This window comes from Muntiacus reevesi, chromosome X (genome assembly GCF_963930625.1).
Source record: "Muntiacus reevesi chromosome X, mMunRee1.1, whole genome shotgun sequence".
Lineage (NCBI taxonomy): Eukaryota > Metazoa > Chordata > Mammalia > Artiodactyla > Cervidae > Muntiacus > Muntiacus reevesi.
This window is the reverse complement of record NC_089271.1, coordinates 65,782,776-65,806,217: the sequence shown is the minus strand read 5'-3', so window position 1 is coordinate 65,806,217 and position 23,442 is coordinate 65,782,776. Positions and strand designations below refer to the sequence as shown.

The 23,442-nt window shown below is 37.5% G+C and overlaps 2 protein-coding genes across 7 annotated transcripts in view; one reads left to right on the top strand and one right to left on the bottom strand.

Annotated features, from left to right (window-relative positions):
- Nucleotides 1–23,442, bottom strand: part of PIN4 (peptidylprolyl cis/trans isomerase, NIMA-interacting 4) — a 1,195,450-nt gene that overhangs the window by 700,924 nt on the left and 471,084 nt on the right. The window lies entirely within an intron of this gene.
- PHKA1 (phosphorylase kinase regulatory subunit alpha 1) overlaps nt 1–23,442 on the top strand; it is a 171,551-nt gene that overhangs the window by 77,874 nt on the left and 70,235 nt on the right. For all 5 annotated transcript variants that reach the window (XM_065915165.1, XM_065915164.1, XM_065915168.1 and 2 more), the window contains exons 15-16: nt 18,434–18,543; nt 19,487–19,631. In XM_065915165.1, the coding sequence (XP_065771237.1) occupies nt 18,434–18,543; nt 19,487–19,631 (255 nt within the window). The remainder of the gene's footprint in view (nt 1–18,433; nt 18,544–19,486; nt 19,632–23,442) is intronic.

The following is a 23,442-nucleotide window of genomic DNA, read 5'->3' as shown; positions in this document are numbered from 1 at the left end:
AGAAGACATTCAGATAACTAATTAGTACATGAAAAGGCACTCAACATCACTAACTATCAGGGAAATGCAAATCAAAACCACAGTGTGATACCACCTCACACCTGTTAGAATAGCTATTATCTAAAAACCAAAAATGAGACAACAAATGCTGGGAAGGATGTAGAGAAAAGGGAACCCTTGTACACTATTGGTAGGAATGTATTGGGTTGCTGCAAAAGTAATTGTAGTTTTACATTGTTCAACTTTGCCATTTAATATTGGAATACATTCTTAAATGTGGTTTATATTATACATCATTTTAATTTGCATTTCTCACTTTATGTTTTTCTGCTAATGACTTATTACTTGTTGTTTATCTTGTATTTATTTTAGACTATAGAAATTATGTTAGACAAAAAACAAATTTGAGCAATTTTTTTATTCAAGTTCAACATGTATCATAAAGCAGTGGAGACAACTCACAACATCAACAGTGCATTTGGCCTGGGAACTACTAATAAACACATGGTGCAGTTGTGGTTCAAGAAGTTTTGCAAAGGAGATGAGAGCCTTGAAGTTTAGAAGTGTAGTGGCCAGCCATCAGAAGTTGACAATAACCAATTGAGAGCAATCATCAAAGCTTATCCTCTTACAACTACATGAGAAGTTGCTGAAGAACTCAGTGTCGAGCATTCTACAGTTGTTTGGTATTTGAGGCAAACTGAAAAGGTGAAAAACCTTGATAAGTAGGTGACTCGAGCTGACTGAAAATAAAAAATATCATCATTTTGAAGTGTCATCTCTTATTCTGTGCAACAGTGAACCATTTCTCAATCAGAGTGTGACATGCAATGAAAAGTGAATTTTATATGACACGTGATGATGATCAGCTCGGTGGCTGGACCAAGAAGATGCTGCAAATCACTTTCCAAAGCCAAACTTGCACCAAAAAAGTCATGATCACTGTTTGGTGGTCTGCTGCCAGTCTGATCCACTACAGCTTTCTGAATCTCTGCAAAACCATTGCATCTGAGAAGTATGCTATAAGATGCACTGAAAACTGCAATGCCTGCAGCCAACATTGGTCAACATAAAGGGCCCAATTCTACTCCACCACAACACCTGACCACACATTGCACAACCAAGGCTTCAAAAGTTGAATGAATTTGGCTATGAAGTTTTGCCTCATCCTCCATATTCATCTGACCTCTCAACACCCAACTACCACTTCTTCAAGCATCTCAACAACTTTTTGCAGGGAAAACACTTCCACAACCAGCAGGAGGCAAAAAATGCTTTCCAACAGTTTCTCAAATCCCAAAGCACAGATTTTATGCTACAAGAATAAACAAACTTATTTCTTGTTGGCAAAAATGTATTGATTGTGATGGCTCCTATTTTGATTAATAAAGATGTGTTTGAGCCTAGTTATAATGATTTAAGATTCATGGTCCAAAACAGCAATTATGTTTGCCCCAACCTAATAAATAAGTACAGCTACTGTGGAAAACAGTATGGAGGTTCCTAAAAAAATGAGCATATGATCCAGCAATCCCACATCTGGATATATACCTGAAGGAGATTAGATGTTGGCATTCCCAGGTTTATTGAAGTATTATTCACAATAGCCAAGATATGGAAGCAATCTAAATGTACATCAGCAGATAAATGGATAAAGAAAATGTAGTGTGTGTGTGTGTAACAATGGAATATTATTCAGCCATGAGAAAAAGGAAATCCTACCATATGCACCAATATCCATGAATCTTAAGAGCATTTTACTAAGTTGAAAAAAGTCAGACAGAGAAAGACAAATACTGTATGATCTCTCTTATGTATGGAAGTTAAAAACATCAAACTTGTAGAAACAGAGTAAAATCATGGTTGCAAGGAGCTGAGGTGGAAATAATGGGGAAGTATTGGTCAAAGGGTAATAACTTTCAATTTTAAGATGAATAAGTTCCTGAGATGTAATGTACAATGTGATGACTATAGTTAAAAATAGCATATTGTATACTTGAAAGTTGCTATGATAGTAGAGCTTAATGTTCTCACCATAACGACAACAAAATTGCAGCTATTTGAGGTGAAGGATGTATTAACTAACCTTGCTATAGTACACATTCACAATATATCTGCATATCAAATCATCACACTGTACACCTTAAACTTACACAGTGGTATATGTTAATTATATTTCAATAAAGCTGGGGGGAGTTTTTAAATTAAAAAAATTTTAAAGGCAAAGGACTTGAGTAGACATTTTTCCAAAGAAAATATACAAGTGATCTGTAAGCACATGAAAAGAGGCTCAACAACACTAATCATTAGGGAAATGCCAATCAAAATCCCAGTAATGAGTCACTACACACTCACTGGTATAACTATTATAAAATAAATAAATAAAACCAAAAAGCAGCAAGTATTGAGAAAGTAGAGGAGTTGGAACCCTTATGGTCTGTTGGTAGGAAGCTGAAATGGTGCAGCCATTGTGGAAAACAGTATGGCAAGTTCCTCATAAAAATTAAACATAGAATTGATCAATCAATTGTACATATATATATATATTTCTGCATATACTACCCAAAGGAAGGGAAAACAGGAACTCAAATAGATGTTTGTTCACTAATGTTCAAAGCAGCATTAATCACAATAGCCAAAATGCAGAAAAAGCTCAAATGTTCATTGGCAGGTGAATAGATAAACTTGTGTGTGTGTATGTGTATACACATAATATATATAGGAATATCATTCATGTTTTTATGTAAAGGATGGAAATACTAACACATGCCACAACATAGAACCTTAAAGATACTATGCTAAATGAAGTAAGCAAGATAAAAATGGATAAATATGTATGATTCCATCTGTATCAGGTACTTAGTGGAGTCAGACAAAATATAGAATATAGAGACAAAATATAGAATGGTGATTGCTATCAAAGGGTGGTTGCCAGAAGTGCATAATGAGGAGTTATTATTCAGTGGTTAAAAAGTTTCTGTTTGGGGTAATGAAAAACTCCTGGAGAATGGATGTGGCGATGGTTGCAGAACAATGTGAATGCACTTAATGCCACTGAACTATATTTTTAAAATGGTAAACTTAATGTGATATATATATATATATATATATATATATATATATATATTTCACTACAGTAAAAGTCAATTAAAATTTTAATATATTTTTGAAACATATATAATTCACATTTTGGGAGCTATCAGACAGGACTCATAAACTGTTAATTCATTCCAAAAATAGGTGTAGAAGATGATATTCACTAGAAAACTAGAATCTATTTTTAAAAAAGATCCAATAGAATTTCAAAACTAGAAAATACAATAAGTGAAATTAGAAATGTAGTAGATGGGGGATTTATCTGGTGGTCCAGTGACTAAGTCTCTGTGCTCCCAATGAAGAGGGCCCAGGTTCGTTCCCTAGCCAGGGAACTAGATCCCACATACTGCAACTAAGACCCAGCGCAGCCAAATAAAAATAATTTTAAAAAGGAAAAAAAAAAAAAAAGAAATGTAATAGATGAGATTAATACCATAAGAGACAGTAGAAGAGAGGATTAATGAACCAAAAACTAAATCAGTGTAAAATAGCCACATTAAAGCACATAGGAAAAAGGATAGAAAAAGAATGGAAAATCAAAAGAGTATTAAGAAACAGTGAAAAGTTCTAGAGTTCAAGAACAAGGAAAAGAATGGAATAGGATCTATTTGAAGAGATAGAAGTTTTTCAAATATTACTAAAGATATCAAGTTAAACATCCAAAAGAGCTAAAAATCTGTGAACAAGATAAATTCAAACCTAAATTTAATAATCAAACTGGAAACCAAGACAAAGGGAAAACCTTACAATAGCTAGAGTTAAGAAAACATACATTGCTTTCAAAGGAACAATGATCAAGTGTACAGCTGACCATTCAACAAAACCAATGAACTCCACAGAACAACTGAAGGTCACTTATAAATTATTGAGAAAAATAGCTGCCATACTATAATTCTATATCCAGTGAAAATATCCTTCATAAATAAAGGTGATGCTAAGGCATGTTCAGTTCAGAACAGTTCACTATAGTCGCTCAGTCGTGTCTGACTCTTTGCGACCCCATGGACTGCAGCACACCAGGCTTCCCTATCCATCACCAACTCCTGACGCATGTCCACTGAGTCGGTGATGCCATTCAACCATCTCATCCTTTCTGGTCCCCTTCTCCTCCTGCCTTCAATCATTCCCAGCATGAGAGTCTTTTCCAATGAGTCAGTTCTTTGCATCATGTGGCCAAAGTATTGGAGCTACAGCTTCAGCATCAGTCCTTCCAATGAGTATTCAGGAATGAGTTCCTTTAGGATGGACTGGTTGGATCTTCTTGCTGTCCAAGGGACTCTCAAGAGTCTTCTCCAACACCACAGTTCAAAAGCATCATTTCTTTGGTGCTCAGCTTTCTTTATAGTCCAACTCTCCCATCCATACATGACTATTGGAAAAACCATAGCTTTGACTAGATGGACCTGTGTTGGCAAAGTAATGTCTGCTTTTTAACATTCTGTCTAGGTTGGTCATAGTTTTTCTTCCAAGGAGCAAGTCTCTTTTCATTTCATGGCTGCAGTCACCATCTGCAGTGATTTTGGAGCCCAAGAATATAAAGTCTGCCACTGTTTCCCCTGTTTCCCCATCTATTTGCCATGAAGTGATGGAACCAGATGTCATGATCTTACTTTTCTGGATATTGAGCTTTAAGCCAACTTTTTCACTCTCCTCTTTCACTTTCATCAAGAGGCTTTTTAGTTCCTCTTCACTTTCTGCCATAAGGGTGGTGTCATCTGCATATCTGAGGTTATTGATATTTCTCCCGGCAATCTTGATTCCAGCTTGTGCTTCCTCCAGCCCAGTGTTTCTCATGATGTACTCTGCATATAAGTTAAATAAGCAGGGTGACGATATACAGCCTTGACATGCTCCTTTTCCTATTTAGAACCAGTCTGTTGTCCCATGTCCAGTTCTAACTGTTGCTTCTTGACTTGCATACAGATTTCTCAGGAGGCAGGACAGGTGGTCTGGTATTCCCATCTCTTTCAGCATTTTCCACAGTTTATTGTGATCCACACAGTCAAAGGCTTTGGCATAGTCAATAAAGCAGAAATAGATGTTTTTCTGGAACTCTCTTGCTTTTTCAGTCATCCAACATGTTGGCAATTTGATTTCTGGTTCCTTTGCCTTTTCTAAATCCAACTTGAACATCTGGAATATCACAGTTCACATACTGTTGAAGCCTGGTTTGGAGAATTTTGATCATTACTTTGCTAGCGTGTGAGATGAGTGCAATTGTGTTTTGAATATCCTTTGGCATTGCCTTTCTTTGGAATTGGAATGAAAACTGACCTTTTCCAGTCCTGTGGCCACTGCTGAGTTTTCCAATTTTGCTGGCATATTAAGTGCAGCACTTTAAGACCATCATATTTTAGGATTTGAAATAGCCCAAATGCAATTCCATCACCTTCACTAGCTTTGTTTCTAGTGATGCTTTCTAAGGCCCACTTGACTTTGCATTCCAGGATGTCTGGCTCTAGGTTAGTGATCACACCATCGTGATTATCTGGGTCATGAAGAGCTTTTTTGTACAGTTCTTCTGTGTATTTTTGCCACCTCTTCTTAATATCTTCTGCTTCTGTTAGGTCCATATCATTTCTGTGCTTTATTGTGCCCATTTTTGCATGAAATGTTCCCTTAGTGTCTCTAATTTTCTTGAAGTGACCTATAGTCTTTTCCATTCTATTGTTTTCTTCTATTTCTTTGCATTGATCACTGAGGAAGTCTTTCTTATCTCTCCTTGCTATTCTTTGGAACTCTGCATTCAAATGTGTGCATCTTTCCTTTTCTCCTTTGCCTTTCACTTCTCTTCTTTTCTCAGCTATTTGTAAGGCCTCCTCAGACAACCATTTTGCCTTTTTGCATTTCTTTTTCTTGGGGATGGTCTTGATCACTGCCTCCTGTACAATGTCATAAACCTCCATCCATAGTTCTTCAGGCACTCTGTCTATCAGATCTAATCCCTTGAATCTCTTGGTCACTTCCACTGTATAATTGTAAGGGATTTGATTTAGGTCATACCTGAATGGTCTAGTGGTTTTTCCTACTTTATTCAATTTAAGTCTGAATTTGGCAGTAAAGGCATGTTCAGATAGGTAAAACCTGAGAATGTATTACTAGCAGACTCACACTAAAAGAAACATTAAAGGGAACTCTGGCAGAAGAACAGTAATCACAGACAGAAGAAAGAGAAATGGAAAGTGTAAATATAAAAGACTATTGACTGTCTAAAACAACATTAATAACAATACTTTATGGATAAAATAAAAGTAGAAATTAAGAAATGACAGAAATAGTAATAAATAAATAAAAGGCAGGATGTGAACGAAGTCTGTTGTAAGATTCTTGCATTGAGCTTCCCTGATAGCTCAGTTGATAAATAATCCACCTGCAATGCAGGAGACCCCAGTTTGCTTCCTGGGTTGGCAAGATCCCCTGGAGAAGGGATAGGCTACCCACTGCTGTGTTCTTGGGCTTCCCTTGTGGCTCAGCTGGTAAAGAAACCACCTGCAATATGGGAGACTTGGATTCGATCCCTGGGTTGGGAAGATCCCCTGGAGAAGAGAAATGCTACACACTCCAGTATTCTGGTCTGGAGAATTTCATGGACTATATAATCCATGGGGTCGCAAATGGTCAGACATGATTGAGCAACTTCTTAAAAAATTGACTGTTTGAAACAACACTAATAATAATACTTTATGGATAAAATAAAAGTAGAGATTAAGTAAATGACAGAGATAGTAATAAATAAATAAAAGGCAGGATGTGAATGAAGTCTGTTATAAGATTCTTGCATTGTTCAAGAAGTGGTAAAAGTACTAATTTAACATAGACTGTTATCAGTCAAGGATGTATGCTTCACTCTCTAGGGCATTTTTTCTCAAGCAGGAGTTCATGACATAATTAAGCCCTACAGTGTTGGTGGTTTTCAGGACTCTGAGGCATTCCCTGTTGAGAAACCAGATTTTTAGCTTGATTGGTAAGAGTTTTTATTTGTCTCCAAGAGGGGAGGTCATAAGGTCGATGTCGCCGAGGGCAGCGCTTCTTAGAGATCTTTAGAACCGTCATGGCCCATATTGGAATTTCTTCCTCCTGGGGTTCTTGTTGTTTCGTCTCCATTTTGAATGCCGAGGGCCCCCTTGGGTTGAATTTTCCGAGGAAAAAGTTTGTTGGATCCATCTGGAGAAATACAAGTGTATCCCTTTCCCTGTAAAATTAATTTCCCAGATTTCCATTGTTTATTGAACCCATCTTGATACCAAATGGGCAGAGGAAGAGGAGTGTCCTTCAATTCCTTGAAATGTATTTCTGTTCTTGTTAAGATATCTTCCTGTAGTAAGTTTTAAAAAAATTAAAACAAATAAAGCTGTATTAACAATAGTTATAGATTTAGAAAATATTTTATGTTGGAATCTAGTAAAGTCTGCTTTAGATAAGGAAGACAGTAGCGTTCCTGTGTATTCCCCTTTCTTTAATTTTTTTATTTGTAACTTTAGTGTGTGATGTGTTTATTCAACTATGTCTCTTGTCTGTGGATTATAAGGAATACCTGTAATATGTTTAATAGAGAAAGATAAAGTGTCTAGAAATATAGGCAGGGCCATTGTCTGTTTTAATAGAACTAAGAGTTTATGGTGGAGGTTTCTATATTTTTTAATACAAAAACTGAATATATAGAGTCAGAGACTATGTTAATGGAGTAAGGATGTAGGCAAATAACTTGAATAAGAGCATATAATTCATTTTGTTGAGCAGACTGAAAATTAGTATAAAAGACTTTATATTCTTTAAGAGACCAGAATGAAGCTTTGGTGTTTTTAGTCCCATCTATATAAAAAACCTCAGCTTGTGGTATAGGCTGAGAGCTGATAATGTGGGAAATAATAAATTTAGTATTTTTGAAGAAATTTCACAGCCTACCAGAAGGATAATAAAATGAAATTTCTCCAAAATATTTTAGAAAAGCTATTTGGAAACTGGTAGAAGTTTGTAATGTGTTCTCAAATTGAGATTTATTTGTAATAAAGTTTTATTAAAGTATAAAGGAAATAGAGAAAGCTTCTGACAGACATTAAAAGGGGGCAGAAAGAGTGCCCCCCTGCTAGTCTTTAGCCAGATGTCATATAACTACTAGCAGTCTGCTAATTAAAGAAAGGAAATATCTCAAAACTCAGAGAATAGCACCAGGCCCCTCACCCACAACATGCATTTTGAGATAACCTTGGCACCAGGTGAGTTGTCCTGGGCCATAAAATGATTGACATGAATCTTGAAGAAAGGCAGATTACCATACAAATAGTTTTGTTTACATAGATTAGGGGAACAATATCCGAGTATAACATACTGGTTTGTCAAGTAGATTCTGAGCCATTAGGCTGAACCGACTTGAAGACAGAGTCTGGGGTAAATGTATAGCATGTTAAGATAGCTTAAGACAAATATTTCTATAAGAAAAATGCATTGATTAACTCAGAATTTGAGAATAGTTAACTTTAAGTGAAACCAGGTGTCATTATGGCAACACAGTATTTTAAGAGAACCCTCCTTTTAAATTTGTATAGAGAAGGAAAAACAAGAAATATCACTAATTTGTTTCCTCCTGCCACTTAAGAGAGATAAAAATGTCTGACACTTGCAGCCTATTTTCTCCATTTGGAGACCCCTGGCCTTCCTACCTGTTAAGTCAAACTAGAACGGCCAAGTAAAAGACCAAAGGTTTGTGGGGGCAGGGTCCCAAAAAGTCCAGTACATATTCTAGAGGGAACTGCTTGAGGGTAAAGGAGAAAGTCATTTAGGGCTGGTATATCGATGGCAGCACTGCCAGATGTTGAGGGTTTGAGGGAAAAGATGAAATTTGCCCCTGGTATTTGTTGAAGGGGACTTGGGGGGTCTCCTTGGAGTTTCTCGGAATAGGTTTTCCTTCAATGTCAAATTTAGATTTACACTCTTTGGCCCAATGCATTCCTCTATGGCAGTGGAGGCAAACTTTTGGAGGTGTTTTTGTTTTGTTTTTGTTTTTTTTTTTTTTTAGCTTTCTTAGGGCAGTCCCTTTTTAATTGGTAGTTATCTCCACATGTTAAAGCATCCTTTATTTTCCTTTTCTTAAGGCAGCAACCATTGTTTCAGCTAGCATTTGCATCTTTTGAGTTTCTGATCCTATATTGCGACAAGCCTTCAAATAATCAAAAATAGTCCCTGTCTCACGAATTGGGGTTATAGCCCTTTGACATTCCTGATTTGCATTTTCATAAACAAGTAATTTTTTTTAGTTGTCTTTTAGCTTTTTTCTTTCTTGTTTTTTCAATTACAGTATGGGCTTAAGGGAGTCTTTGCCAGAATCCTTAGATTCTATCAAGGGAGAGATTTTTGGGATTTGTGCCCTCTGGCAGGGAAGTAGCGCTTGGAGCAATCGGGGCAGGGCTAGTAGGAAAATTCTGAAATATCTTATGTTGTTCTAATTGGGCCTTTTGTAAGGCTTCATCGACTAATTCATATTCATGTAATAAGTCTTCTGCTTGTTGCTGAACATCAGGAGGGCTAGAATTACCTTGGAATGGCAGAATCACAGCTTCAGTGAGAGCCCATAGGGGCCAGAAATCTATCGGAATATTTTTTCCCTGTCTGACGGCTCGTTCAACATTCTCTTTGACCTGATGCCAAATTTCTAAATCAAAACTACCTTCATCAGGGAACCAAGGGTTACATTCAACCACTGTCTGAGGGCAAGCCTCTATTCGCTGGTGTGAAACTGAAAATCCCTGAACTTTAAAGAAGTGATAAAGTAAAGAGAAAAGTGAGGGGGCTTCCCAGCTGATTGACCTATGTCTTAGTACTTACCAGCCTCAATAGGCCCTCTGGGGTCACTCCATCCGAATCTGCCACGTGTACTGGAGTCCCTGTTCTGGGCGCTACTTGTTGGTCCTTTATTGGAGGGGAACCTGGTGGTCTGGAGTCAGCGATGAGAGAGTGAAAGGAGGAAAGAGGCTAATATTCCCTGGGTTACACAGCCAGCTTTTGTGCTCCAGGGAATCAGCCAGAAATAGAGAGAGAGAGGGAGGGGGAGAGAGAGAGAGAAAGAAAGAAAGAAAAAGAAAGAAAGAAAGACACGGGAACCCAAGCTCTGATGGAGCAAAGGTGTTTTAATCAACATGGCGTGGGCATATATACTGTCTAACAAGGTAGTTTTTCTCAGCAGAGATGAAGATTAAAATTCCAGACTTACAAAACATAAGGCAATCCATATTAAAGAAAGAGTTGTAAACAATCACTTTTACCATACAGTTCATAAGAAGGAAGAGGGTACTTATCACCATATTGAAAAACTAACTAAGAGAATGCCTGGATTCCTCAGCCCCAGAAGAGGCTTGCCCCTCCTCTTCAGTATTAATAAGGAGCAGAGGATTCATAACAGATCCAAAACAGCACACAGGAAGCCTCCTGTTAAATGCTTCCTGACGCTACAAAAAATGTTTTTATTTTCCATTCTCCCAAGGGAGGTGGACCCTAGTTCCATTTTAAATACAAGGAAGATAAGTTAATATAGTCAATGAATATTTAGAGAATTAAATCTCTGGTGGAATCCAGTTGAGAAGAGCTTCTCTGTAGTAACTATTAAAAGAATAGTAAAAGAATGTCTAACAATTTGATGTAGGGGAAATGATACAATAAAATTCTTGTTTAATCCAAAGCAAGGCAAAAACAGAGAAATAAGCAATAATAAATGAGGCAAATGGAAATCAAGAAGTAATATGTAAGATTTAAATCCAAATATCCAGTAACTATATTAAATATAAATGGGCTAAGTGTTTCCATTAAAAGACAGAGATTGTCAAGTTGCATAATAAAGCAAAATCCAGCAACATACTACAGAAAGGAGTTTCACCTGAAAAGGACACAGGTTGAGAACAAAAGTATAAAAAACAATATGCCATGCAGTAGTAAACAAAGTGAAGCTGGTGTAACTGTACTAATATCAGACAAAGTATACTAAAGGCAAAAAAAAAATTAATAGAAATAATGAATAGCATTTTATGGTGGTAAGGTATCAGTTTAACAGGCAGCTATTAAAAAAACTGAATATACACATTCCCTGGGCCTATCACTTCCACTACTGGGTGTATACTCAACAGAAATGCATACATATATGCTCTGAAAGACGTGGACAATGTGCAGCAAAGAGTTAACATGACAGGTCAGAAATGCTATCCTTAGAAAAGCCTGCTTGCAAAGTTGGCCCTTGGCTGGCATCTGAAGACTCAGATTTAGGAAGGGTTTCCACCATCCCCTAACTGACAAGGATAATTTGCTCTAAGTTGAGCAAACAACATGGCTTATGCTGAACACCTGATTTTTTTCTAAGAGTCTAGAGTTTTTGTGCAGGCCAGGCAGAGGGTGCTCATGTGACCAGCACTTTAAAAAACATTGGGTACTGAGTCTCTACTGCTAATAGGCAGCACTTCACACATGTTGTCACAACACGGGTGTGATGCTGGGAGAATTAAGCATGTGGTGTGTGACTACTGGGACAGGATCTTGAAAGCTTGTTCCTGGTTTCCTTTAGACTTTGCCCCACGCACATTTTTCCCTTTACTGATTTTGCCTTGTGTCTTTTTGCTATAATAAATATTAGCCCCAAGTATGACTATTTGCTGAGTCCCACAAGTCCTCCGACTATGAATCACATCATTACCAAATCTGGGGTGATTTTCAGGACTCGCAACATACTGGTGACAGTGGTGGGATTGTCTAGCATGACCTTAACTCACTTAAATATGGCAAAAACATTGTTTGAGAAAAGGATGGTAGAGGATGACAAACCTGTGATATTGGGTATTTATGGAATTATCTGTGGTATAAAAAAGTAGTTGAGCTGCTGTCTGTCATAGGAGGTAAAAGTTACACTATGTAATTTTAAAATGTTAGATCCAACTCCAAGAGAGCATCCTCTTAGATGCTCATTGGGTTGAAGCATCCTCTGGCTACTTTTGGACACAATGGCTAAAGTGAGAGGGAAAAGTGCAACCTGGGTGCCTTTTGTTTTTATTTTCTCCTCCAGGTTGGAGGAAAAGGGTCCAAACATTCCCAAAGGTGAACTTTGAATGGGCCAAAGTCTTGAAAAGTTTGTGTTCCTTTTGTTCATGTGTGTGTGCTGGGGGCGGAGGGTGGGGGAGTGCGGGTTGGGGGGGAGGTTAAATCACTTCCCAGTTGTTGTTGTTCAGTTCTTCAGACATGTCCGACTCTTTGTGACCCCAAAGATTGCAGCTCGCCAGGCTTCCCTGTCTTTCACCAGCTCCTGGAGCTTGCTCAAACTCATGTCCATTGAGTTAGTGATGCTATCCATCCATCTCATCCTTTGTCATCTCCTTCTCCTGCCTTCAATCTTTCCCAGCATCAGGGTCTTTTCTAATGAGTCAGCTCTTCGCATCAGGTGGCCAAAGTATTGGAGCTTCAGCTTCAGTATCAGTCCTTCCAATGAATATTTAGGATGGATTTTCCTTAGCATTGACTGGTTTGATTTCCTTGCAGTCTAAGGGACTCTCAAGAATCTTTTCCAAAACCACAGTTCAAAAGCATCAATTCTTTGGCACTCAGCCCTCTCTATGGTCCAACTCTCATATCCATACATGAATACTGGAAAAATCATAACTTTGACTATATGGACCTTTGTAGGCAAAGTAATGTCTCTGCTTTTTAATATGCTGTCTAGGTTTGTCATAGCTTTTCTTCCAAGGAGCAAGTGTCTTTAAATTTTGTGGCTGCAGTCACCATCTGCAGTGATTTTGGAGCCCAAGAAAATTAAGTCTGTCACTGTTTCTATTGTTTCCCTATCTATTGCCCCATCACTTCCCAGAGTGGGAGCAAAATTTTATAAACAAAAAATCAAAGGGAGAAAAACACTCTAGCCACTGCTGCTCCTGCCTTCTACCCCCACTCCTACATTTCAACAGGGATCTCCCTGCAACTACAACAGTAAGCCTATAAATGCTGGATTTTCTGCTCAAGGTTTGAGAAAACTTGAGCAAAGAGGGGAAAGGAGGAACTTTTAAAACTGGCTTTGCATTTTGTGGCTATTGGATCTGGGTATATGATAGACACTGATGTAAAATATTATATCCTTGTAGTCTCATAAAGCTAGAGGGATCATTTCTATCAGGAAAAGTTGCAAAAAGAAAAAAGAACATCAGTGGGATACAACTACCTTGCTTTTTGCTGCCAGTGAGCAGATTGGAATTCAAACTCTTTGAGTATTGGAAATAAAACTAGTCTCCATAACTAGTAATTTTTGCTATCATTTTTTTTGCTATTGGAGTTTCAAGAAAAAGGAAGACAACATGAAAAGAGAGGCAGTCTTCAGATGAAAATACACTTTTTGAGTTTAAAAAGCAGTTTTTAGTTGTGAAATCAAATGTGTAACTCTTAAGAGGCTGTTTTTTTTTTATCCTCTTGTGCACATTTTTGACTGTGTTAATTTGGAATGTTAGGCACAATAAGAAGAGCCTGGGGGAATCTTGTTTGTCACTTGGTCTTGGACTTGGACTTAAACCATGGTTGACTAGCCCTGTACCATCTCAACTTGCTGCTGTCTAAGAAAATTCTCTTGGCATCCTAAATTTACAGATTCTAATTCCGTGGATCTGATTCTCAGCTGAAACCTGATAAGGTCTGCTATAGACTATACCCACATCAGCACCAGATGTGCTGAACTGAAAGCAGACACAGGCTAAATGAATTCTAAATGAACTATGTGAGGTTTAAATGAATTCAGACTTGGATTGTTGCAGATTTGGATCACCCTTCTTATGATCCTAAATTGTAAAACCACCCCTGATGCTGGCTGGACCATTTGAGTCAGCTGAGTTGCAGATGGCCAAGGGAAAAGTCTTATTTTCTGATGGGACTATCTGAAATTGATCCTCTGATTGGCTCTATATTTCTAATACAAAAGCTGGTTACATTCCTAACGTGATTTCTGTGAAAGCTGCAAATTGGGGGAGGGCATATAATATGGAATGTGACATCCTTCACCATTCCTCTCAGATCAAACTCTTGATCCTTCCTGAGTCTGTGTCCCTGCTGTTAATGATCATGTTTGACTTTCTAGATTAGTTACAGCTTAAAATAGACTGTTAGCCTGACTCTACTTCCTTCTCCTTCACCCTGATACATAAACCTAGATAAGGCAGTATGTTTATTAAATGTAGCTGTCCACATAAAAAGAATGATCTTTTCTAGGCTGCTCACTAGATAATAAACTGATCAGGGTGAAAGGAATGGGAAGTATGAAAACCCAATTTTAAAACATTTGAAAATTCAGAATTTCACCTTACCCAATTCCTGGACATGATATATCTTTCTGATTAAGTTATTTTAACATGTTTGCCTTTGAAAATGCTTTTAAACTTCTTACATACAAATCTTCTAGACAAAAGGTCTGGATGAGAGGAGAGGTTGATTGTACAACTATAACTGCTAAATGGGACACACAGGTTTTGTAACAGTGGAGAAAAAACACCTGAGGAGGCATGAGTGAAGGGTGAGGGCATTAATGATCTTTGATTTTTAGAACTGGAAATTCTGAAATTCCTGGAAGCTTTCCTCTTCTCCTTAATAAAAGCATGTGTTGTCTTCCCTGCTGCTGAGAATGCTTTGAATTCAAATTGACTGCTAATCCCAGAGTCAGATCTGACAGAGCTAACTATGAGACAGCAGGGGTTGGCTCCAGCTCCTCTACCTTCCACTCAGCACCTCCACATGGAATCCACACTTGCAAGGCAGATGAACTGGTGCCCTGAAAAAACAAATTTTTTTGGATCCAGCTACCTTCAGAAAACAGTCCCATTGAAACCAAATTCTGAACTGAATTTTTTGGACTGGATTGGAAACACTAAGGCGGGAAGCCTCACAGTAGGATGTCAGTCACATTAGGGATTCTGTTAACCTAAACTGCCTAATTAATGTATGTCCTACTGGAGATGCCCTAATGATTATAAACTATTTTTGTCCAATGATACTGCATGTGCCCTCTGGCATTGTACTTGTCAGTGAGCCTTGACTATCCCGGCACTGCCCCAGCTCTGGAAGGCATTCAGGTCAGCTTCAGTTTACTGACCAGGCTTGTGTTGTGCCTGTGTTGATACAAGCCAGTTTAAAAAAATGTAATGGAAACTTAAGGACAAAACCATCTGGCTTTTGAAGGTGCTTGTTTATGGTGATGGATTTGCTTTATCTGCTCAGTATAAGACCCCTAAAGACATAACTGAGGACAATATGGCAGGTTGGTCTCACTCTGCCGTGTTGAGTCCTTATGAAAAAGACACCTTGGCCAAGAGACCAGAAGGTGAAGTTTGGAGTTTTGGTACATGCTAGGCAGAGGGTGCCTATGCTACCAGCCCCTAATAAAAATAAACACTGGACACTGAGTCTCTAATGAGCTTCCTTAGTAGACATTTCATACATTTTGTCAAAATATGATGCTGGAGAAAATAAACGTGTGCTGCGCAACTCCACTAGAAAGAGGACACTTACAAGCTTGTGCCTGGTTTCCTCTGGACTTTGACCATGCACCTTTTTTCTTTGTTGATTTTGCTTTGTATCCCTTTGCTGTAATAAACCTTACCATTAGTATAGATCTATGCTGAGTCCTTTGCCAACAAAAGTCTATCTAGTCAAAGCTATGGTTTTTCCAGTAGTCATGTATGGATGGAAGAGTTGGACTATAAAGAAAGCTGAGTGCTGAAGCATTGGTGGTTTTGAACTGTTGCGATGGGGAAGACTCTTGAGAGTCCCTTGGACTGCAGGGAAATCAAACCAGTTGATCCTAAAGTAAATCAGTCCTGAATATTCATTGGAAGGACTGATGCTGAAGCTGAAACTCCAATACTTTGGCCACCTGATATGAAGAACTGACTCATTGGAAAAAACCCTGATGCTGGGAAGGATTGAAGGCAGGTGGAGAAGGGGACAACAGAGGATGAGATGGTTAGATGGCCTCACCAACTCGATGAACATGAGTTTGAGCAAGCTCCGGGAGTTGGTGATGGACAGGGAAGCCTGGTGTGCTGCAGTCCATTGGGTTGCAAAGAGTTGGACACGACTGAGTGAATGAACTGAACCGATGCTGAGTCCTGTGAATCACCAAACCTAGCAGTGATCTTTGGGAATTTCCACACAGCAAGAATGTTCATAGGAACTTTAAATGATAACAAAAAACTGGAGGAAAAATTCAAATGTCTGTCAGCAAGTGAATGGATAAATAATGATGCATTCATACATTGAATGTATATAGCAATGAAAAAGAATGAACTAATTCTAAGTACAACAATATGGATGAATCTTATAGACACAATGTTGAGTGAAAGAAACCAGATACAAACTAGATAATGTATGATGCTTTTAGTATAGAACTCAAAAATGGACAAATCATACTTACTTGTATTTGAAGTTTTAATGGTGGTTAACTTTGAGGCCTGTAGGATATTAATACCTAGGAAGGGGCACAAAAGAGGCTAATGCAGGGCTAGTAGTGTTCCATACCCTGACTTGGGTTGTGTGTTTCTGTGTAAAAATTCATCAGATTTTATATTCAAGGTTCATGTGTTTAACTTCATGTATATTATACTATAAGCAATTTTGAAAAAAAGAACCTAGCATCCATTGATGGATGAAAAGATAAACAAAATGTGTTATATGCATACAGTGGAGTATTATTCAGCTTTAAAAAAGGATAAAACTCTGACACTATAAAAAGGATGAGCCTTCAGACATTATTCTAAGTGGAATAGGCCAGTCACAAAAGGATATTGTATGACTCTACATATATGAGGTATCTAGAGTAAGCAAATTCATTGAGACAGAAAGAATGGTGATTGCCAGGGACTGGGAGGAGGGAAGCCTGGGGAGTTATTGTTTAATGGTTATAGTTTCAGTTTGGGAAAATGAAAAATTTCTAAAGATGGGTGGAAGTGATAGCTGTACAACATTGCAAATGTATTTAATGTCACTGAACAGTTAAAATGGTAAATTTTATGTATATTTTACCATAATACAATAAAAAGAAACAAAATGGAAGGAACAGTAGATAAACCTGCATGTGATATCAATCTCAGGTAAAACGTGTGCTTTATAGAGTAGACCCTGGAATATGGCCAAAGGCTTTGATAGCTCTTTGGTTCTGTCCCTAAGAGTGAAGCAACACTAAAAAAGTGGCATATTTGTTAGGTATCATATGTAGGATAAAGAGGAAACAAAAATGAAATCCGTAAGAACAATGGATTACAGCCCCCACCCCCCCAAAAAAAGTGGTACTAATTCTGTTAGTACTGATATGAAAGGATATTTAATATATATTTTGGGAAAAAAAGGGTTTGAGAGCAATGTATATCATGCTGTCCTTTGTTATAAAAGGACAAAGTGTGTGTGAATAAATGAAATATTTCCTCATTATAAGAGTTATTGATATTATAATTGCCTTTTGAAAGACAAAAAGAAATGCAACTGCATTTAACATAGACATCAATTATCAGATATATTCTAATTTCAGAATGCTAAACTATTCAAAAACTGACATCTTATACTCAAGGAAATAAGGTGGATGTGTGTGCGAATGTGCACAGTGTGTGTACACACATACATATGTGTATATATACACATACAAGATATTGAGACACACAATGTGTGTATTTATATTTTCATTAAAATTGTGCCTTACTTTTGTAGCTGATAGTTTAAGTCTTCCCCCTTTTTCTAGTTTTCAAAATAGCTTCTCTGCAAAGTAAATTTTACTCTAAGGGTCCACAAAATTTCTTATCAGATATAAGAATATTAAAATATCTTGATTTATTTGGTTAAAATGTGTTGCTCCATTGAATAAAATGTGTCAGTATTGAAGAAGATCAAGGTGCACTCTTATTTCACTTTTTCCAGTTTAGTTTGCCATCTTTAAACTGATGAGATTTTTGTTCAGCTTTCTTGAAGCAGAGTTTATACTGTTAAGTCTGATAATCAGAATAGCTTTTGTACTTTTCATGAGCTTTAAGGAAATTCAGTGTATGAATATTGGTAATAGCATTCTATCATTCATAGAACTATTAATTTTTATATGTATTCTTATCTCATGTAGATGATTTGACTTTTTTTATAAGAGCATAATTTGTCTTAAGAACACAGATAACTGCCTATTCTTTCTCTTGGAAAGCCCATGGTGCTTAGTATGGCCCTGTACATCACATGGACATTAACTTTGAGACACAGAACTTATTTTGTTCAATAAGAAAGCATAAACTAATGCAAAAAATGTTTGCTGGTAGGATTTGTGCACTGAAAATATCTTGACCATTTCTCAATTCTATATCAGGATGCAACAGTAGAATGAAACTCAGTGGAAGACCCTACAGACACATGGGTGTCCTTGGAACTTCAAAACTCTATGACATTCGGAAAACTATCTTTACCTTCACTCCACAGGTGGGTGGAATAAGCTTTGGTGTACATTGAGATGAATAAAAATAAAAGAGAAACACTATAGAAATAAAGCATTTACTGGAGTTGGGAGAAGTGTCAGAGTTCCATGGGACCTTGTACATATTAAATTGCTTAGTAAATATTTGTTGAGTTAGACTGAATTGATGTTGCAGCAAAGAGCTTTGCCAAGTGACTGTGGCTACCAAGAGTAGACCTTGGTATTGCAGAAGCAGTGAGTGCTCTTTATTAAAGATTAAATATAATACTGTATCCTTTATAAACAAAATATAGTCTTTTTTGGTAATATTCAGCTACCAAATTAGATCTTCTATTTCTTTTTGAGATGGGCCCTTTTTACATGCTTAGAAATTTTTCATATCCTCTTCTAAACAAAAATGTTGGTACTATTTTAGCCATGAAATACATTGTTTATTAGCATGATGTTTATTACCCATATTACAGTAGCAAGCCTTATTATGTATGTGTATAGGAGTAGAAACTATTTTCTGGAAAGAAGGATTAAGTTCCCCATTTGTTATCTTGCATCTGAAATAGTGCACTGAAGTACAGATGAAAGAATAATGGACCAGAGATTCTATCTCTGATTTTGCCATTTGCTAGTCATATAACTTTGCTAATCTACTCAGTGTCTCTTGGCCTTACTTTTTGTCTATTAAAAAGGAGAAAAGCCCTCACTGGGTTGTTAGAATTAAATAAAATCATGTACTTGAAAACACTTTGTTAACTATAGCACACTAAAAATATCTAAGACAACTATATGTACTAATAGGACACCAGATACTTTGGGAAGAATTAGGCATTAAATTTGGAGGTATTGTTGCCTCTGTGATATCTTATACACCTTTATGAATATATTAGTATTTTAAAATATTATTTGATAGTTATGAGATTAATTATTCTAAACTATTATTTTTCTTTTTCTTAGTTTATAGACCAGCAACAATTCTACCTGGCTCTAGACAACAAGATGATAGTGGAAATGCTTAGAACAGACCTCTCCTATCTCTGTAGCCGCTGGAGAATGACAGGCCAGCCCACCATCACCTTCCCCATCTCACACAGCATGCTTGGTAAGGTTGTATGAGGCAAGGAATGAATGTATTTTTGGAATAAGTTGTGTGATTAGCCCTTCAAAATCGTAGTCACTGGAAAGCTGCTTTTTCTCATTTATTCTTTCAGCAGTTTATTAAGCTTCTGTTTTGTACCAGGCACTTTTCAAAGCACTAGACATACATGGGGTGAATAAGGTAGATGAGGTTTCTACTCTTACACAGTTTATGATTTCAAATAAATATGTAACAGAAAACCAACTCACAAGAATATTTCAGGTGGTTTGAGAGCTATAATTCAAGATATGTAATAAAATAACTGTTTGGGGCTACTTTAGATAATTGGTTTCTAGGCCAGTTTACAGAAACTTTATTAATAAAACTCATTTTAAAGACAATCTCACTCTAGTGGGGCATCAAGACTTTATAAATTCCCAGACTTCTCTTTCCAAGGCTTGTCTAACTGAAGAAATAAATCTAGCAGAGAAGAGTAAAAGGACTTTCAGTTTATCTTTTCTTTATTAGCTGGGCTTCCTGACATTGCTTACTTGAAACTGAGTGAGAGGTTTATTGTTCTCTCAGTTCCTGAAAGACTAGAGCCAATAATGAAGCCCTGTTTCCTTTCTGTGTCTCTTCTATTGCTTCCAAAAGCCTGTTTGTACTGCCAAAGTACATAGGATTTCTTTTCATTAGAGAAGAATCCTTTGTCATAAATCATTCAAACTCCAGGCAGACTTAGGGATTTTGATCACATCTCTAAAGTGCTTCAAAAGCACTGGATGTGAGGAAGTAGGGTAGTCTTTCTTCTTTATATAAGACAATTATCAAATACCCATTTAATAACTACTGTGTTTGCAGAACTGTCTTCAGAAAGTATAAAGTCTAATTGGAGAGGCAAAGCTAATTCACAAAAATAATAGAAAATCATTCAAGACAGTATATAAAGAATTACAAAACCATTAGATTAGTATTTTACAGTGACAGTGATCACATTGTTAATGAAATTTATTTACTAGGTGGGACTTATTCAGGCTTTTGGGGATGCATGGTATTCATATGGAAGGAGAAAAGAAGGAAAGGCACTTCAGGTGAGGGAAAAAAAAAATACCATGGGTGAAGCTGAGACTTGTGAGTAGACAGTGAAGAAGCCAAGATGAATAGAGAGGAGCTTGCATGTTAGAGTATGTGAAGTGAAAGTCACTCAGTTGTGTCTGACTCTGCAACCCCATGGACTATACAGTTCATGGAATTCTCCAGGCCAGAATATTAGAGTGGGTAGCCTTTCCCTTCTCCAGGGGATCTTCCCAACCCAGTGATTGAGCCCAGATATCCTGCATTGCAGATGGATTATTTACCAGCTGAGCCACAAGGGAAGCCCATGTTGGAATATAAGTATCAACAAAATTGGGCAAGTAAGGTAGGGTGAGATTATGAAGACCTTAAAGAGATGGGAATACCAGACAACCTGACCTGCCTCCTGAGAAATCTGTATGCAGATCAAGAAGCAACAGTTAGAACTGGACATGGAACTGGTCTGGTTCCATGGACATGGACATGGACATGGACGTGGACTGGTTCCAAATTGGGAAAGGCAAGGCTGTACATTGTCATGCTGCTTATTTAACTTATATGCAGAGTACATCATGTGAAATGCCTGCCTGGACGAAACACAAGCTGGAATCAAGATTGCAGGGAAAAATATCAATAACCTCAGATATACAGATATGCACCCTTATGGCAGAAAGTGAAGAGGAATTAAAGACCCTCTTAATGAAAGTGAAAGAGGAGAGTGAAAAAGCCAGCTTAAAACTCAACATTGAAAAAGCTAAGATCACGGCATCAGGTCCCATCATTTCATGGCAAATAGATGGGGAAACAATAGAAACAGTGACAGACTTTATTTTCTTGGGCTCCAAAATCACTGCAGATGGTGGCTGCAGCCATGAAATTAAAAGATGCTTGCTCCTTGGAAGAAAAGCTATGACAAACCTAGACAACATATTAAAAAGCAGAGACATTTCTTTACTGACAAAGGTCTGTATAGTCAAGCCCTTGGTTTTTCCAGTAGTCATGTATGAATGTGAGAGTTGGATCATAAAGAAAGCCGAGCACTGAAGAATTGATGCTTTTGAACTGTGCTGTTGGAGAAGACTCTTGAGAGTCCCTTAGCAAGGAGATCCAACCAGTCCATCCTAAAGGAAATCAGTCATGAATATTAATTGGAAGGACTGATGTTGAAGATGAACTCCAGCACTTTGGCCACCTGATGTGAAGAACTGACTCATTGGAAAAGACCCTGAGGCTGGGAAAGATTGAAGGCAGGAGAAGAGGACAACAGAGGATGAGATGGTTGGATGGCATCACCAACTCATTGGACATGAGTTTGATTAAGCTCTGGAAGTTGGTGATAGACAGGGAAGCCTGGTGTGCTGCAGTCCATGGGGTCGCAAAGAGTCAGACGTGACTGAGCGACTGAACTGACCAAAAATAAGCAGGGAAATTTAAAATAAATTGTCTCAGGAGTCTGTAGCTATTAAAACTTTTTGAGCAAAGAGTAATACGATGAAAGTGATGTTTAAGGAATATTCATTTAGTGACAATTTTCATTGTTGTTAGGAGAATCTGATATCAAGGAAACTAATCCAGGTATGAGGTGATGAGAACATACACTGGGCTGATGATAATAAAAATTGAATGGGAAAGGTGGAGATGAGTCATTTTATTTTTTATAATGCTATTTATTTATGGCTGTGTTGAGTCTTTGTTGCTGTGTGGGCTTTTCTCTAGTTGCAGTGAGCAAGGGCTACTCTCTAGTTGGGGTGGGTGGATTTCTCATTGTGGTGGCTTCTCTTGTTGCAAAGCATGGGCTCTAAGGCACATGGGCTTCAGTATCTGCAACACATGGGCTCAATACTTGAGGTTTCTGGGCTCTAGAGTACAGGCTTAATAGTTGTGGCACACAGGCTTAGTTGCTCTATGGCATGTGGGAGTTTCCCAGAGCAGGGATTGAACCTGTGTCTTCTGCATTGGCAGGCAGATTCTTTACCACCGAGCCACCAGGGAAACCCACAAGAGTCATTTTAATCAACACCTTATAAGTCAGGTGTTGACTGACTAGATATGAAAGTCAGGTGTTGACTAACTAGATGTGAGATATGAATCAAGATAATGCCAACATTTAGAGACTAGCTAAATAATGCTGCATCGATAAAAGCAGAGAACTTCTGAAGAAAGATGCCAGTTGTAAAGGGCCATGTTGAATTTGTAGTGACAAAGAGATTTCAAAATTGAAAAACCAATAGTTGCGGATGACATAAACAGTCATAGTTTGGGAAGAAGAATATAACTAAAATCGAAATTTAAATCACAGTTTTGACATTTGGTATGTGGTCACACAACAAAAACAGAATTATCAATAGCAATAATAACTGCAATGTTTATTTAGCACTCTGTGTATCAGGCACCGATCTAACTGCTTTCAATGCATCATTTTGAAATCTCTACAACAGTCCTAATCAGGTAGGTACTGTTAATAGCCTCCATTTTATAGATGAAGAAGGTGACTCTTTGTATACTCAGAAAGCTAGTAAGCAACAGAGTCAGGCCTCAAACCAGGTCTGTCAGTCTTCAAAATATGCATTACTAATAAAGTAGCTATGTATTTTTATCAGGGAAAATTTTGTGCTGATGAAATGGGAATGAACATATTTAGTGATCACATTAAAATGTGAATTAAATCCTCATATTAAAGACAAATATTCCTAGGATAGGTAAAAGCAAAATCTAGCTCTAGCTACATACGAAACCTTACAAAAGCTATCTCTAAAATAAA